We start from the raw sequence: 17611 nt of genomic DNA on the forward strand, positions 1-17611 counted from the left end.
GCATAAACAAGAACAAACATTTCCCCTACATCTGGGGCATACTCTATACTTCCTTGGTTTCTGGGAAGGGGAGGGAAAATCAGTTCACAGCTTAACTAAATTCCTATATAGTCGAAGTCCCACAAACATCCGAGTCCAAAGTCCCCCTCAGCTCTAGTCCCAGGACCCTGCCTTCTAGGGCCTTCTCTGCTGGGTCCTAAGCATCTGGTCATTTGGCCTATAATCTTGGGTCCAAGGTCCCCATGGCTTGAGCTCCACATAGAACTGAAGAGGACAAAAGAAACAGACCAAAACTCCAAGCCCCTTTCTTGGAGACATGAGGCCAAAAGGGAAGGGGAAAGGTGACTTTTGGGGCAGCCCCCCCCACCCTCCCTCAAGCATCTCCAGTCATCCTGATTGATATCTTGTCACTGCACCTCAATGGTTTCAGAGGAGAAAGTGAGGTTGTTCTTCCTGATGCCAAGTCACAGTCCTGCCTTACTTAAATCCAATTCACTTGCAAGTCATGGCATCACCTCCCTGATGTCACAGTCCTCTTCAGAATGGACAAACCACCTCCACAACCTCCACTTCCCCCACCCAACTTAGTGTAAAACCTGTAAATAAGACCTTCAATTATAGTCACGGGGCACCAGTGGGAAGAGTGTTCCACTGTGCCTCAGTCACATAAAGGTGCAGACAATAAGTGGTAGGGGAAAGCAGGATGTCTTCCCCCAGAAGCAGGTCCCTGGCTCGGGGACCACGTGGGCCTGTCTCCTTCGATGATCTGGACATGGGCCAAAGTTCACCTGTCAACAACAGGTTTAGGGTAGATGAACTCTCAAGGTCCTTTCCAGTTCTGACATTGTTCTATGGTCTAAGGTTCCTTTTAGTTGTAACAATCTGTATTCTGATGTCTCTTCTAGCTCTGACACTGGGAAGTGTTATTATATGCTTGCTACATGTAAGGCATTGTGCTGGGTTATGGGGAATACAAAAGTCCCTGCTTTCAAAAAGTGTACATTGTAGCTAGGTTGTATGGGGGGGGGGTATACATAAGGGGGGAGAGGGGAGGGGAAAGGGTGGAACTCTAATAGCTGAGGGTATCAAGAAAGGGCTCATTAAGGTGGTGGTACTGAACTGAGCTTTCAAAGGAGGATTGGATTCTAAGAAGTGGTGAGGAGGAGGTGCATTCCAGACATGGGAGATAATGAAGGCAAGAGATAGAATAGCCTTTGTGGTGGGGCACAAATAGACTTGTTTGGCTGGAATGTAGAAGGGGTGAGGGAAGCAATGTGAAACAAGCTGGGGAACAGAGGCTGGAGAGATTGTGACAGGCTTTAAATGCCAGAGGGGCTCAAGAGACACATGGAAGCTTCTTGAGTACAGAAATGATATGGTCAGGCCTGGGTTTTAGAAATATTTGGCAGACACTGCTCTGTGCTCTCAAGTTCACTCCCAATCCCTACTCCTGATATTCTGATCTTTCTTATGGTTTGGCACTGGCAGGACTCTATGCCTAGAAGGCACTCCCTCCTTCCCTCTTCTCAGGGTCTCTCGGGCTCTTCTCAGAACAAAGTCTTTCCTGATTCCCCCAAACGCGAATGCTCACACTACCTTCGTATTTATCTACTTTGTATAGATCTCGATTTATCAACTTGAAAATTATGCTCAATGTTTTTATATGTACTTTTGTCTTGGAGGTAGCTAAATGGCACAGTGGTTGTGTTGGGCTTGGAGTCAGGAAGACCTGGGTTCAAATTCTGCCTTAGACACAGCTGTGTGACCTTGGGCAAGTCACTTAACCTATCCAAGTCTTAAGTTTCCTCACCTATAAAATGGTTATAATAATTTCACTCACCTCACATAGAGTTGTTATAAAGATCAAATGAGATAACGTGGTTTTGTAAATCTTAGAGCACTACAAAAGCTAACTATTTTTATTAGTTTCTCCCTTTTTCCATTTTTCTCTCTTGCATCCCAAGCCTCCATAGTGTCTAGCACATAGTAGGTGACCGATGAATAGTTAATGAATTCACATTTCTATAGCACTCCAAGGTTTACCAAATGCTTTCCTCTTCACTCCTGAAATGGGTGTTGCCAATACTATTCCTCTTACAAATGAGAAAACTGGTTTGGAGAGGGGAATAATGAGACAAGGCTTACTTACCTGTGCCAGGTGCAGGGCTAAGCACCTCACAAATACTATCTCATTTTATCCTCACAACCCTGGGAGGTAGATACCAATGGTTTGCTCACAATCATGTAAGTACTGAAATGGCTATAAGGTAAATGTCATGTGGGTAGCACAAATAAACTGTGATGGATGTCTCGGGAGAAATCACATGCTTTCTCATGTTTGGACTGGAGTTTTCTGCTCCATGGGGGAGGTAGTTTTTAAGGTGGCCCTTGTAGGATTCCAATAGGATAGGAATAGAGTCCGGCTTTGTGATAGCAATGGAATGTTGTTGTTCGGTCCTGTCTAACTCCTGCTTATTTTACAGATGAGGGATTGAGGCAAACAGGGTTAAAAGACTTGCCCAGGGTCACACAGCTACTAAGCATCTGAGGCCACATATGAACTCAGGAAGGTAAGTCTTCCTGATTCCCAACCCAGTGCTTGACCCACTGGGCCATCTATCTGCCCTTTTGTTGGTATAGTGAATTCCTGGTTAAGAAAAGAATTCCTTCCATCAATGCAAATCAGCACCTTACAGTTAGAGAAGTGACTTGCCCAGGGTCATACAGTCAGTATGTCAGAGATACGATTCAACTTAGGTTTTCCTAGCTTTGAGGGCCAGCTCTATCTACTACACTGTAGGATATCAATATGGGAGGAAAGGAACAAGCATTTATTAAGTCCCTACTATGTGCCAAGCACTGTGCTCAGTGCTTTACATATGTCTCACTAGATCCTTACAACCATGGGAGGTAGGTGCTATCACTATCCTCATTTTACAGTTAAGGTCTGGGGCAGACCTGTTAAATAACTTGCCAGGATCACAGGTAGGATGTTTCTGAGGTCAAATTTGAACTCATCTTCCTGACTCCAGGCCCAGCACTCTAGTCACTGCAGTGTCACCTAGCAGATGGAAATGGGGGTAAGGTGGAAAAGGTCAAGGACACTCAGAGGAGCCTGACTGATAGAAACACAGAGGGAAGGAAGACAACCAGTTTGCATGGAGCAGGATGATTTTAGGGGAATAGCAGGTGATAAAGCTGGAAAGCTATTTTGAGGTTACACTGTAGGGAGGCTTGAATGCAAGGCAAGAAAAGCTGGAACTTTGTCCTGGAAATAACATTAAGCCCTCAAAGGCTCAAAGAGTCAGGGAGAGATGTGATCAGCACAATGCTTGACTGAACTAGTGGGGCAAAATGGATTAGAATTGGAGCCCAGTTTAGGAGGCTGTTGTTGTCAAGGTTGAATAGAACCCAATCCTCCCTTCACTCCAAACCTCAAATGAAGAAAAAAAAACTTCAGTTCTCACCAGGTGACTTATTGCAAGGTCAAATCAGGGTCCAAAGATTGCTGAAGGCCAAGGCAGAAAATGGGCTGCTTTCAGCTGCCAGCTGTCATCATGCATCTCTGCCCAAGGTCCTCAGTTCTATTCAATCCTCAAGGCCTGCCTCTCATGTGCTTTCTATGACTACTGAAAGAACCCCCACCACCCCCATTCCCCCTCACAACAGCAAAAGAAGGCATTCATTTCCATAACACCGTCATCTACTCCCCACCCCCAGCATGTTCAGCTTTTGAGCAACAGCCTTAAAACACCAGCTGGAAGATCAGATATGTGTCTGTCCCCTTCAGTTCCCACAGATTTGGGAGACTCATTGAAAGAATCAGGAGCTGGAGGCAGAGTGAAGAATTGTGTGTATACAAAGGGGCGGATCTTCTTCTGCTGTACCTCTTGAGTCCCTGCAGAAAATAAAAGCCAGCACAGCAATTTCCCCAAGCATAATTAGCCAGGAAAGTGGGGAGGGGGAGAGTGTGAGGGGTTCCTGAGAGACAGCTAAGTACCGTATCAGGGGCATTCAAGTCTTTCTAACACACTGGAATAAATAATAGTCAAGGTGAAATCGTCCCCTTTGGGTGAGAAGTAAATACAGAAACATCTGTTAATGACAACTGCAGTCCATACATGAGTATTTATTGAAAACACAGTTACTGACAGGACGTTTCTCTCCTGCCCTCCTGAGTTCTCTTACATTATAATCTTGGCTCAGAGCCCATCTTATTTTTCCTTCTCTTCCCAATTTCATTTTTTCACAAAACGTTCCATCCTAGAATAGGTGGATCTTATATAAATATAAATATTTATATACATGTATATATATATACATATATATATACACGTCTGTATAAGTATGGCCTATAGTAGAGAAAATATATAGTACAATCTTCATTGGACCAGTACCTACCACATGAAACTACCACAACCATATGTGCTCTGTTCAAGTGGTGATGCCTGGGGACATTATGTGGTAAGCTAGGAAAGTCCCGTTTGCACAGCTATAACTTCAGGCCAGCTCCCTGAAAACAAGGCAGGAGTTCTGTAAAAGCCAAGTGGGGAGAGTGCAACACAGACTTCCTTGGGCTAGACACTAAAAGGAAATTAGAAATGGGTCTTGGGGCTGAAAGAGACTGATGTTTCAGTTCAGTTTACCAGGATTGGTTTTTGCTCAAGAAAGGAATGAAGAAAATCAAATTTAAGCAACCTTCAAATATCTGAAAAGGGTTGTCCTGCAGATCAGACCTTCACCAGAGGGTGAAAGTTACCTGAAGATAGAATAAAGCCCAACGTAAGGAAAAACTTCTTAACAATAAGAGTTGTCCCAAATGGAACAGGCTGTCTCTACAGGCAGTGAGCTCCCCACTACTCCAAGTCAGCAAGCAGAAGCTAGATGACTACTTATTAGGGATGCTATAAAGAACGGATTCATGCTTCAGCTAGGAGTTGCCCAATGACATGCCTAAGGTCCCTTCCATCTCCAACATTCTCTGTTCTAAATCCTTTCCAGCACTGACTTAGATACTGTGAAATTAAATGACACCACCCAGAGCCAAAAGTCAAGAGTACCATGGTTTGTTTCAGTCTCTCTAGCCTCTAAGAGGCAAAGCTACTTCTGACAGAGAAGGGAGGGAGCAGCCTTATGGCTTTTCAACTGCAAGGAGCTCAGATGGAGTGCTGCTTGGTAGAAACCTCTTGCTGCCCTGCCAGGTGCTGGGTAGGAGAGATGTGGCAGTTTCAGAATTTAGATAAACATTAGAGTAGAACCTCCACAAGAGCAACAGCAGTATCTTGGCACCATGTAGGGAGATGGGTACAAAAGGAGTCCTCCACAACAGACGGTATCAGTCAGAGGTTCCCTCCATATATACAGTGCAGGTGCGCTGCCGCCTCAGGGCTGTCCTTCCTCAAATTCTCTGTCCCCCAGCCGCCCCCACCACAGAGGAGCCCTGCTGAGCTGCCTCCAGCTCGTACAGGGACCGGCCACCTAAGTGTTGTCACCTTAGCATAAATGTGTGCATTGTCTGTGCCAACACGCTCAGGGGTGCCAACAGGCTCAGGGGTGCCAGCCGGCTCAGGGCTGCCTGCCTGCTTCCTGGTGTTCCAGCCTTTGCACAGTGTTCCCTTTCCAGGCCCCAGAGTCTGATCCACAGTACAAAGAAGGGAGGGCACAGAGATTCCACTTCCCTACTTTTAGCTGACCAGAATCAGTAGGAAGTTTTTGGGGCTAAGACATGGGGTTGAGGAATAAGTGGCACTGGTCTGGTCACCACAGTCAGCATGGATTCTATACAAGCAAAGGACAAGGGCCCAGCATCTAAGCCCCTCCCTCCTGGGCCCAATCCCCCCTCCTAGTACAGTGACTCAGCCATAGTGGTAGACAAAGTCATAGCTGCTGGGCTCTTTGGGGACAGGCGGAGGGGCCTCAGGGATCTGGATGTTCTCCAGGTCAAGCAGCCGAAGCTTCATCTCCATGCTCAGCAGCGTGTCCAGGTCACTTTTGGTCAGCTCACTCGACATGTCTTTCCCAAGGAGGGCACTGAGGCCGTCGATCCAGATACAATACTGTGGAGAATAACAACAACTCACACTTCTCTATCTGATGGTTTGTAAAGAGCTTTTTTCACATTAGCCCTGTGAAACAGGTAACATATTAGTCCCATTTTATAGATGAAGAAATTAAGGCTCAGAGAGTGAAATGGCCGTGTCCCTGGACACACAACTCTGAAGTATTAAGAGGCATGGTCTGAATCCTAGACTCTTGGTGACAAGTTCATCATCTTTTGACACCCAGAGATCCCTCTTCTGCATGTACTCAATGATAACAATAACAATAGCTGATATTTATATAGCATCTACTGTGTGTCAAGCACTGTGCTAAGTGCTTTATAAATGTTACTACATGTGATCATCACATCAACCCTGAGGGGTAGGTGCTGTTATTATCCCCATTTTACAGATGGGGACACTGAAGCATATGTGTTAAATGACTTGCCCAAGATCACACAGCAAGGAAGTATCTGAGGCTATATTTGAACTCAGGTCTTCCAGACTCCAGGACCATTGGTCTACCCACTGCCCCTTAGGCCAGCTCAGGCCAACAGCAGTGTTCCTCAGATACAGCTCAGTGTGGGGATACTTTGCTTTGAGCAACCTTCATCTATGAAAATCCAAATTCATAGCAAAGATGAATTAAGCACTGACTGCTAACTCTAACTTTAAAAAAAAAAGGATTAAAGATAGAATTCCTTTAAGTGATAAGCTTTTCTAATGCATTTAAAAGAACTAATTTACAAAATTTGAATTACTGGAACTCATTTATGATGTAAAGTGAGGCACACCTGTAATAAAATTTGATGTACAGTTCGCCAGCTACTTGTGTCATGTGGCCTCAACAGTAAGGCCTACAAGCATACCACGTTATTAGTACCTAAAGTGATGGTAAATTAAGGAGAATTCATTTGAGGGGGAGCATCTCCCAGGTCCCAAAATACCCAACATTCTTTTGGGATTCCTGGCTCATCCTGCCATGTATTCCAACAGTTTACACTTCTGTCTCATTCCCACAGCTCTCAGTGCTGAGTGCTGCACAGCCTTCTGCACACATGCTGCTCCCTGCCTTTCTCACGCTGCTCTTTCATCTGTAATGTCCTCCTTTTACTATTCTCTTCACTAGGCAAATACTAACCATCCTTCAAGGCCCAAATAAAGGTCAGTCTCCTCCAGGAGGAAGTCCTCCAGCTTTCCACTCATACAGCATTTTGTTTTTAACTTAATGCTCTGAAGGAGAGGCAATCAGGCACAGTGGATAAAGGGTAGGTCTTGGATTCGGGAAGACCTGGGTTCAGGTTCTGCCTCTGACATATGCTAGCTATGTGACCATGGGCAAGTCACTGATGCCAAAAAGAGACCCAAGGGCCCGGTAAGAGCAGGTCACAAGAGCCATTCTCTTTCCCTGCTCCAGACCCTACTGCCTAGTTCTCACCCAGTGCTGGATGCACTGTCCTAGCTAGATACTGACTCTCTCTAACCCCCTTTCTTTACCATAAAGAACCCTCTTCTCCTTAAACTCTTAGTCCCACTACCCTTTTCCCAACAGTCAATTGATGGGTCACAGCTCCCCCAGGTCAACAGGCCTGTATGGCATTGGGGCTTTATCATCTGCCCTGATATCGAACTCTCCTGGAGGGTTGTTGTCTACCTAATTAGAATGAGAGAAAGGACTGTCTCTTTTCTCTTGGTATTTCAGCAGCCAGTACAGTGCTAGGACCTAGACAGTGCTTAAGAAGGGCTCTTCTATTCCATTTCATGAAACCTCTTCTGCCCCCAGGCAACTCTCTAGGGCTCCACATAACCACCAAGTGGCTTGTGTACCATTAGTACAGCTAGTTTCCATACCCAGAGAGGTCCCTGCACTGATGAAATCATATGAAATCACTAAGAGTACACTTATAGTGTTCCATATGTAATAATCTGCTGATTTCTTACCCTCTGCTACAATGGAGTTCCATGAAGTCCAGAGCCAGACCTCAGCTTTGTACCTTCCCAGGGCCAACCATCCACATGTGCTTATTTAATAACCAGATACAGAATTTATAGTTTGTAAGAAGCCTCACTGGCCTTCATTTCCCCCAGTTCTTGCCCCATATGTGGAAGTGGTAACAGAGGGATGTGGGTAGAAACTATGCTCATTTTATATCCCTAAGTGATATGATAGTCCTCCAAGTCTGAGAGGGTGGCCATGGGGAGCTTTGTCCCTCAGCCAATCGCCCTGGGGTCCCACCTTCAGGCACTTGGAATCAAATGAGGGGGCTGACCCTGCTCCAGCAGCCAAATTTACCCTCCCCTTCCCCTGCTCTAAAGAGCCACAATCAAAACACTTTCTTCCCTATAACCTGAAAGGTGGTGTGAGTGTTATCATCCCCATTCTATACATCATAAAACTGAGGCTCAGAGCTCAGGACTGATTGTAAGGCTAGTGAGAAGGGACTAGGAATCTAAACTCTCAACTCCCAGCCCATTGCTTTCCCCATTACATTAGCTTACACAAGAAGGCCTGCCTTCTTCCTATGCTCACCTCATACTTATTAGGAGCGATGAAGTTTAAGGTCTCATCAGGATCATACAGGATGGAGAAGGCCAATTCCAATACTTCCTGAGAGGGAAATCACAGTATCAAAGAATGTGGAAGTTGGGGAGGACTTCAGAATGTAAAATATCAGAGCTGAAGAACTCTTTAAATAGGGAATGTTCTCATTTTATGGATGAGGTCTTCTAGCTCCATTTGAGACTCTTTTCAGTACACGACATTGCTGCTGGGTAGGGCATGGATTATCACCATATGAAAGATGAAAACCCTAAGGCCCAGAAAAAGAGATGTGACTTGGCCAAAGTCACATACCAAGTTAATGAAAGACTTAAATCAGAACCCAGTTATTTTGATTCTCGGTCAACTGAAACGTTTTCTCCAGCATTTGAAGAACCTCTTCTTTTTTCAGAGGCCTTAACCCAGACTCTGAACAATTTATCACCCTCAAATGTTTTAATCCAAAGCAAGGAAATAGATGGTACACAAAATGAGGCATGATTCTAATCAAACAACTCACCTATGTTTACATTTTGTCTATGCCCTACTTAACTCCTTAGGCCTCAGGTAATGACACCCAGACTCCAACCTTCCTAACTCACCTTGTTCTGCTTGAGAGCACTTTTCTCTTTCATATGAGGACAGTCCTTCCCAGTGACAATGGCCTTGATATCTGCAACAGGAACTAAAAAACAGAAATGGTCAAATGGGAGGGCAATTTGATTCTTTCCCAAAGCTTGAAACTACAATTCGACCTATAAGCAAATTAGTCTGATTTTTTAAAAAGTTAATATCAAAGGATATAATAGGCACTTTTCAAAAGAAGAAATGCAAGCTATCAACAACCATATGAAAAGAACATTAAGCTTTTACCCCACATTCATCAGACTGACAAAAATGAAAATAGTAAAGGTTAGAGGAACTGTGGGAAAATGGGCATCTTGACACTGTTGGTGGGGCTGCGAATTGGTCTATTCTGGAAAATAAATTGGAATGACATTAAAGTCATTAACCTGTACGTATCCTTTGACCCAGAAATAACAACACAAAGCACACATTTTAGGGAGGTCAAAAACAGAGTGACCGGCCCCAGAGATGAAAAAAACGAATAGCAGCACTTCTGTGCTAGCAAAAAACCAGGAACAAACTGAGTGCCGTTACTTAAGCAATGGCTGGACACACAGGTCCATAACAGAGTACTACTGCACCATAAGAATGACAAACAAAAAGAATTCCGAAAAACTTAAGACTTTTATGAACAGATGCAGAACAAAGTAAAAATAAGAAAACAATTTACTTAATGATCACAATTATGTAAAGAAAGTTACAAGAAAAGTATTCAGAACTCTATATAATAGAGTATAATAACCAATTACTCCAGAATATTAGACACTAATTCTCTCCTCTGGTCAAACAGGAAATAAAATATGTGTGTAGAATGAGGCAGACATTGCCAGAGATGTACAATGTATTCGTTTATTTTGCTTAACTTCTGTATTAAAATGTAAAGTTCTATTTGGGGGCAGGATGTTATTGGGAAGTAATGATGATGACCTTTTTGTAAAGCATCAATAAAGCATTCATTACAAAAGAAAATGGATTGTCCAAGGATGGACTCATAAATGGCCCCAGAGGACAGGACAGCCATGTGGGAGTATTCCAATCACTGCTCCTACTTCATGATTAGTATCAGGGTGTGAATCCTAATTACTAGCCATGTGATCATGGACAAGTCACTTAACTTCTCTGAGCCTCAGTTTCCTTATCTGTAAAATGGATAAGGTACTACTTGCCCTACTTACCTTACAGGACTGACCAATGGTCCCTGCCAGGACTTCCATAACTTAACTGAAGGTTCCAAGGCCTTGAAACTTTAGAATGATCTTTGATTCTCTCTTCTCCTTTTCCCTCTAACCTGATATCGATCAAATCCATCAACAAGTATTTATTAAGTGCTTACTATGTACCAGACAAGACATGGATACCAAAAAAAAAAAAAAAAGCAGAAGCTGTTTCTGCCCTTAAAGGACTTACATACGAATGGGAGAAAGAACATATCTAAATGTGAATGCACAGGATAAACTCAGAGTAGATGGAAGGTAACCTTAGAAGGAACAGCACTAGCAGTGGAGGAAACAAGGAAAGATCTCTTAGAGGAGGTGGCACTGCTCCCTCTGCTCCACTGACAAGGCCGTCATTCCAGTTCTGGGCTTCACCAGGGGATGTTTGTAATCTTTGTATTCAGTCCCTAGCACACTGCTTTGTGCAATGCAAATGATGAAATGTCTTTTGCATAAATGAAAGGTCAGAGGGCTGTGGGATTACAACCCATCTGTTCCAGAAATTTCTCCCAGGCAAGGGTCCTCAACTCAATAATTGTTTATAACAGTGTCACCAACATTTTAGACTGAGAGAACATTTTATATTTTCCAAAGCACTTTCATATTCATCCAGTCCTCACAACAACGATATGGTGTGGGTAATAACAACAGCTCCAAATTCCATACTGCTGTACATTTTACAAAGCACTTTTATCATAGGAGCCCTGTAAGACCTGGAGGCCAAGTATTGTTATTCCTGTTTTATAAATAAAGAAAATAAGACTCAGAGAGCCAAAGTAACTTGTCTAGAGTTATGTATCTAATTTATGGCTAAGCCAAGACCTGAACCCATGCCTCCTGACCAAGTGTGGTGTTCTTTCCATTATCACACACTGCCTCCAGCTAAGACACAATTTATTATCCCATTTTAGAGATGAAGAAACTGAGGCCCAGAGAAAAGTGATTTGCCCAAGGTCACACAGTAAATTAGGAACAGAGCCAACACTGTAGCACAAGTCAGTGCACTTCCCATTACCCATCAAAAAGTAACAAAACTGCACCTACTTTTCTCCTGCAGGGATTCGAAGGTTACCTCCCCCTGAGGATTGTCATCTAGATCTCCATAGTGCAGAACCTTGTGGTTCAGGGCCAAGCGGCAGTACCAGAACCGCTCTGAAATACGAAGGTAACAATTACAAATCACCACAGCTCAGAGTTCTCAAGTGTGGCTTAACTCACAACAACCCTGTGAGGTGTGTTGTCCCAACCTCCCCCTCCTCTATTCTGAGATCCAGCCAACATGGCTTTCTCTCTGTTCCTTGAACACAACACTCCCATCTCTGTGTATTTGCTCTGGCTGTCCCTCATACCCAGAATGCCCTCCATCCTCACTTCTGCCCAACAGAATTCCCCCCCAACCTCCAAAATGGAGCTCAATGCAGACCAAAGCATTCTTTTTCCATTTTCTTTATTTTTCTTGCCCCCACCTCTTTTTTTCAACATGGCTAATGTGAAAATGTTTTGCATGACTTTACACGTTTAATTAATATCACATTGTTTGACTTCTCAATGGGTGGGGGAGGGGCTGGAAGGAGGGAGAAAATTTGGAGCTCAAAATTTTTAAAAATAATGCTAAGGGTGGGGGGTGGGGGTATGGCAATGGTGGAATGGAGCTCGCACACAATACCTTCTATATGAAGCCTTTCCCCGGCCCTCCAAATGCCAGTCCCTCCCACACTACCTTGCATTTAACTACCTTGTATCTTTCCTCCATTAGAACATAAACCTCCATTAAAAAAAATCCTAATAAAACTTACGTTTTTAAAAGAGAAGGCAATCTGCTGTTCAGAGGGATTGTTCCATCCATTGTATTTGTATCCCTAGTGCCTAGTACAACGCCTAACACATAACAGGCAATTAAAAAATATTTCTCAATTAACTGAAGTAGAGATGGTCTAAATACGGTCCTGTTTTTCTGATGAGAAAATAGTGGCTGAGGGAGTGGAACTAAATTGTCCAGGATTGTATATCTAGTGATGTCTGAGCCCAGGCTCCCAGGCAGGTCAGGGGTAGTAGTTTTGAAAAAGCCCCAGGAGGAGCAGAAGAAAGTTTGTTCTAAATCTGTTCCTTGTACCAGCTACAAGGTGTGTTGGTCCCAGTGAGGTTGGATCCTCCACCAGAAACTTCTGCAAAAAAGAATCAGAACAGGCCAGAGTTGCCCTCCACCTCACCCTGCCTCCGCCGATTCCCAATTTTCCGGAAGCTGCTCCCTTCACAGAGCCGATTCAGCCGCTGCTGCTTAATTAGCTCCAGGATCTCTGGCTGGATCTTCTCCCTTAATTCCCTGGGAAAGGATAGACACACCAAAATAAGGATTAGCTCATGGAAACAGTTGAACCTCTCAAAAGGAGACAAGGCTTGCAGCTTCTTTCTCTTCAGTGCCCCACTAGACTTACACAATCGGTGGGGACTGGAAATCATCCTGACTCATCCTCTCGGACTGGCGCAATCTCAGAATCTCCGAGTAGCTCAGGCTCCGAAGTTTGCTCTTGAACTGATCTAAAGAGTTGGGCTTAGAGGGCAAAGCCCGGGTGATCTGCTCTCGTACCACTTGCATAACCTGAGAGAAAAAGATGATGAGCACCTCTGCTATGACAGCACTTGGCTAGGAGTTGGACACTAGTCCTGTCTCTGGCCCTAACTTGGTGAAGTCCAAGGAAATTCACTTTAGTGTAATTCATGTCAACAAACATTCATAAAGCATCTACTACATATGAGGCCCTATGCAAGGGACAGTGGCTACAAAGACAAAACAGCCCCTGCCTTCTTCTGCTAAGGGATTCAGCACATACAAGAATAAATACAGCAGAAGGAAAAACTGAGGAAGGAGGAAACACTCACAATTGAGATCAGGGAAGGCTTCAAGTAGGAAGTGATACCTGAGATAAGCTTTGAAGGAAGGCTAAGGATTGAGAAGTAGAATTGAGGGACAAGTTAAATCTAGGCATGTGGAAGGTTTGCGTAAATGTATGGAAGTAGAAAAGGAAGTCTCAGGCTTGTGGAATGTCTAGTAGTCAGGATGACTGGAGTGTAGAGTTTGTGAAGGGGACAAGTATGTTTTAGAAATAAAAAGATAGGCAGGAGCCAAATTGTGGAGAGCCGTAAATGCCAGACTAATTAAAGAGTTTTTTAATCTTACAGGCAATGGGGAGTCACTGAAGGTTTATGAATGGGGGAGCTACACAATCAGGCCAATGCCTTACGAGATTGTTTTGAAGTTTCAAACAGTCATTGAGTGAAGTGAGACAGAATCAATCAAAGAAGAATAAACATTTGGCCATGCCATCAGTGAGGGCCTTACTGAAATAATAATTCCCCTTCTCTGATTCTCAATTTCCTTCTTTGTAAAATGAGAGGAGTTTGGACTAGATTGTTTCTAAGGTCCCTTCCAGATCTGATATTCTATAAGTCTGGGAGGATTTAAAGAACTCTTAGCACTCTGAGGACTTTACAAACAAAATTTGCATCTCCACAGTGACTTAAGATTCTACAACATGCTTTCCTCAAAACAACCCTGTGGGGCAATGAGATCCTTATGTCCATTCTACAGATGAAGAAGCTGAGGCTCTGAGAGGGGAAGTAGCTACTGAATGAATGAAAATGCCCAGACGCTACAACCCTGGCCAGTGCTAGGAGATGTAAAAATAAAACTTCTTTACTTCTTTACATGTTTAGATAGAAAGGAGTTTACACAAATGCTAGGGAAGTTTCTGAATCAATTTCCTGCAATTATTATCTTCAGCTTTATATGGAGATCTATCACCTAATAGGATTCCAACTGGTTGCTAAATGCTATAAATTTCCATGCCCACCACAAAGCTCTGCCCACAATGCCCTAGTTTCAGTTCTGGTAATTGCTGCTAAGGCATTTGAGCTGGCTGTGACAATCCACACCAAACCTCATCTACCCTGCAGCACTCTGCAGTCTGACAGTAATAATCACAGGTAAGGCATTCTGTTTCCCAAGTCTGGCTTAAAACAATGGTGTGGGAAGAATGGGAAAAAAGGCTCAGACTAGCAGTCCGCAGAGCTGGATTCACCCTCACTAGCCCTGTGCCTCTGGGCCAAAATGCTTCATCTCTCTAAATCTGTGAAGGGGATAATGATGTCCGCTCTGCTTTTTTCACAACAGCCTGGTAAGGCTGTGTGAATCTTACGGCAGACTAGACACCGGCACTGTTATCATCGCTCTCTGACTGGCCAATCCACATTCATCTCCCAGTTCCACGACTCGTGGATCTCAGTTGGAAGCAGTAGGCTCCGCTGCCCTGGGAGGCTCCTCAGAACAACAATGACCTTGTTGAAATCTTCTGCAGTCGCCCTCATCTCCTTCCAAGTCTTGTTCAGCAGCTGGATGCAGATTCCGAAGAGCTCCTCAAATGCTCGGTCATGAGTGAAGAACATTGGGTGGTAGTCATTCCGTCCTTCATTTGCTGTGGGGAAAGAGGATTATGGAAAAAGAATGAGGGCCTCTCGCTAGGACCGAGGTCTAAAGCCCCTGTGGTTTCAAAGACAGGGGAGAAATGTGGCCAAGAACTCCAGGAACTGCTGTGTGAGATGGGCCTGAGCCTCACCTCAGGACTTCTCTCACTTGCAGGTTTCTCCCCTTTTCTGACCACCCCACATTTCCTGATATAGGACAGGATGCAGGCCCATCAACTGCTGGGAGGTGATTCATTCTTATGTCACTAGTCAGAAGTGCCCACTTGATATCTTTGATCACCTAATATTTTATCCAGCTGATTCTTCTTCCCAAGAACAGGGTAGAGTCTCTCAACTCCCATAGGGGTCTGGCCACTGATCCTCCTTGGGACTATGGAATGCCTCCCTGACCTACCCCTAGGTCCTACATTTACTTCTCCTTACCTCCATTGGGGATGGAGATGGGGTAAGAGAATAGGTGAGCTAGCGTTAAAGCAGTCCAGTCTCATCTCAACCAGGGCTAACATTTTAGGAACTGCAATGGGGGAAGCTAGTAAAGAGTCAAAAGACCTGAGCTATAGAACTGCCTCTGCTCTTTACCAGTTGTGTGACCTTGAGCAAAACCCTCACAATTTCTCTGAACCTGAGACTCCTCATCTATAAAATAACCACTCTCCCATTTTTACAATATTTTAAGGGTAGAGAGCTTTCCTAACAATAGCTATGGGAGAGAGATCCTCATTCTATGGATCACCTAGCTAACAATAAAGTGGCAGAGCTGGGATCCTAACTTGGGTTCTCCTAAGACTCAGGCCAGAGTTCTTGCCCTCACACTACACTGAATCTTGAGGAGGCAATGACAAAGCAGTCCCACCTCACTCATTCTCTTGGTCAGTCTACTTTCACATGGCCACTATGCGGGGGGGGGGGGGTGGGGGGGTGCGTAGCCCAGGGAGCACTGGATTTAGAATCAAAAGGCCTGGATGGGAGGGAGCCCTGACTCTGCCATTCCTTAGCTCTGAAACTGGGCAAATTACTTAACCTTTCTCTCCTCCATAAAATGGAGATAATAGTGGCACAACCTGCCTTGCAAAAATGTTGTGAAAGCAAACTGAATAATATCAAAAACACTCTGACATGTAATCGGGAAGTACATTGTTATTCTTGTTGTCACAGTGAGGGGTGAATGAACACAACAGTGCCAGAAAGACTTACGCAGCTCCCCAACTTGCAGGATCTCACACAACATTTTGGTGAGCTCAATGGCACTTCGACCAAAGGGACATTCATGCTTGTCCTCTCGACTGCTGTTCTCCAGGACAATCTGCCAAGAAAGAGAAAGAATTAGGGTGCAACAAACAAAACCAATCAATGCAACCAAGATTAGAAGGGAAGCAGAAAAGTGGGAAACAATTTTTACAACCAGTGTCTCTGACAAAGGCCTCATTTCTAAAATATATAGAGAACTGAGTCCAATTTATAAGAATATAAGTCATTTCCCCACATTTTAAATGGTCAAAGGATATGAACAGGCAGTTTTCAGAGGAAGAAATTAAAGCTATCTATAGTCATATGAAAAAATGCTCTAAATCACTTGTTAATTAGAGAGATGCAAATCAAAATAACCCTGAGCTACCATCTCATACATATCAGATTGGCTAACATGACAAAACAGGAAAATGATAAATGCTGGTGATGTGGGAAAATTGGAACACTGATGTACCGCTGGTGGAGTTGAGAACTCATCCAACCATTCTGGAGAGCATTTGTGTCCAAAGGGCTATAAAAATATGTATACCCTTTGATTCAGCAATACCACTTCTAGGTCTGTATTCCAAAGAGATCATAAAAATGGGAAAAGGACGCATGGGTACAAAAATACAGCAGCTCTTTCTGCGGTGGCCAAAATTGGAAACTGAGGGAATGCCCATCCATTGAGTAATGACTGAACAAGTTGTGATATATGAATGCAATGCAATACTATTGTTTCAAAAGAAATGATGAGCAGGCTAACTTCAGAAAAACGTGGACTTACATAAACTAATGCTGAGTGAAGTGAGCAGAACCAGAGGAACACTGTACACAGTAATAGCAACACTGTGCAATGACTAACTTCGGCAGACTTATCTCTGCTTTGCAATGCAAAGGATCTAAGACAACTCCAAATGACTCACATAGAAAATGCTGTCCATAGACAGAGAAAGAACTATGGAATCTGAATGTAGATCGAAGCATACTATTTGCTCTCTTTTTGTTGTTGTTGTGTCTTCTTTCTCATGGTTCCTCCGTTGGTTCTAATTCTTCTTTGCAACGTAATTAATGTGAAAATATATTTAATATGAAAATATACATAGAACCTATATCAGATTGCACACCATCTTGGGGTAGAGAAAAGAAAGAGAGAGGGAGAAAATCTGGAACTCAAAATCTTATGGAAGTGAATGTTGAAAACTAAAAATAAATTTAAAATAAATTTTTTTTAAAAAGAATGAGAGTGCAAAGAGAGACAAAAATCTGGACAAAATATGATCAAGATCCACAGGAAGCCTTTTTTGCTTTTACCCGGATATAGGTATCCTGATGAACTTTGGCCAAGTAGAGCATGTTGTCCAGAGCCAGCATCCCTGGAGGAGTCTGGGTAAAGTCCATCGCTGGGTTGATATGATTCTAGAAGAAAAAGAAATGTGACACGAACGTTAGCAACTCTCAGTGTGTCTTCTCATTCAAAGGGA

The 17611-nt window shown here is 43.7% G+C and overlaps 1 protein-coding gene across 3 annotated transcripts in view; it reads right to left on the bottom strand.

Annotated features, from left to right (window-relative positions):
• Positions 1-4098: 4098 nt before the first annotated feature.
• ELMO2 (engulfment and cell motility 2) overlaps positions 4099-17611 on the bottom strand; it is a 50904-nt gene continuing 37391 nt past the window's right edge. For all 3 annotated transcript variants that reach the window (XM_072632393.1, XM_072632392.1, XM_072632394.1), the window contains 9 exons: positions 17442-17546; positions 16095-16203; positions 14754-14890; positions 12854-13017; positions 12629-12741; positions 11463-11570; positions 9180-9262; positions 8569-8646; positions 4099-6056 (listed from right to left, as the gene is read on the bottom strand). In XM_072632393.1, the coding sequence (XP_072488494.1) occupies positions 5856-6056; positions 8569-8646; positions 9180-9262; positions 11463-11570; positions 12629-12741; positions 12854-13017; positions 14754-14890; positions 16095-16203; positions 17442-17546 (1098 nt within the window). In that variant the 3' untranslated portion in view covers positions 4099-5855. The remainder of the gene's footprint in view (positions 6057-8568; positions 8647-9179; positions 9263-11462; positions 11571-12628; positions 12742-12853; positions 13018-14753; positions 14891-16094; positions 16204-17441; positions 17547-17611) is intronic.

Source organism: Notamacropus eugenii, chromosome 1 (assembly GCF_028372415.1).
Source record: "Notamacropus eugenii isolate mMacEug1 chromosome 1, mMacEug1.pri_v2, whole genome shotgun sequence".
NCBI classification, from domain to species: domain Eukaryota; kingdom Metazoa; phylum Chordata; class Mammalia; order Diprotodontia; family Macropodidae; genus Notamacropus; species Notamacropus eugenii.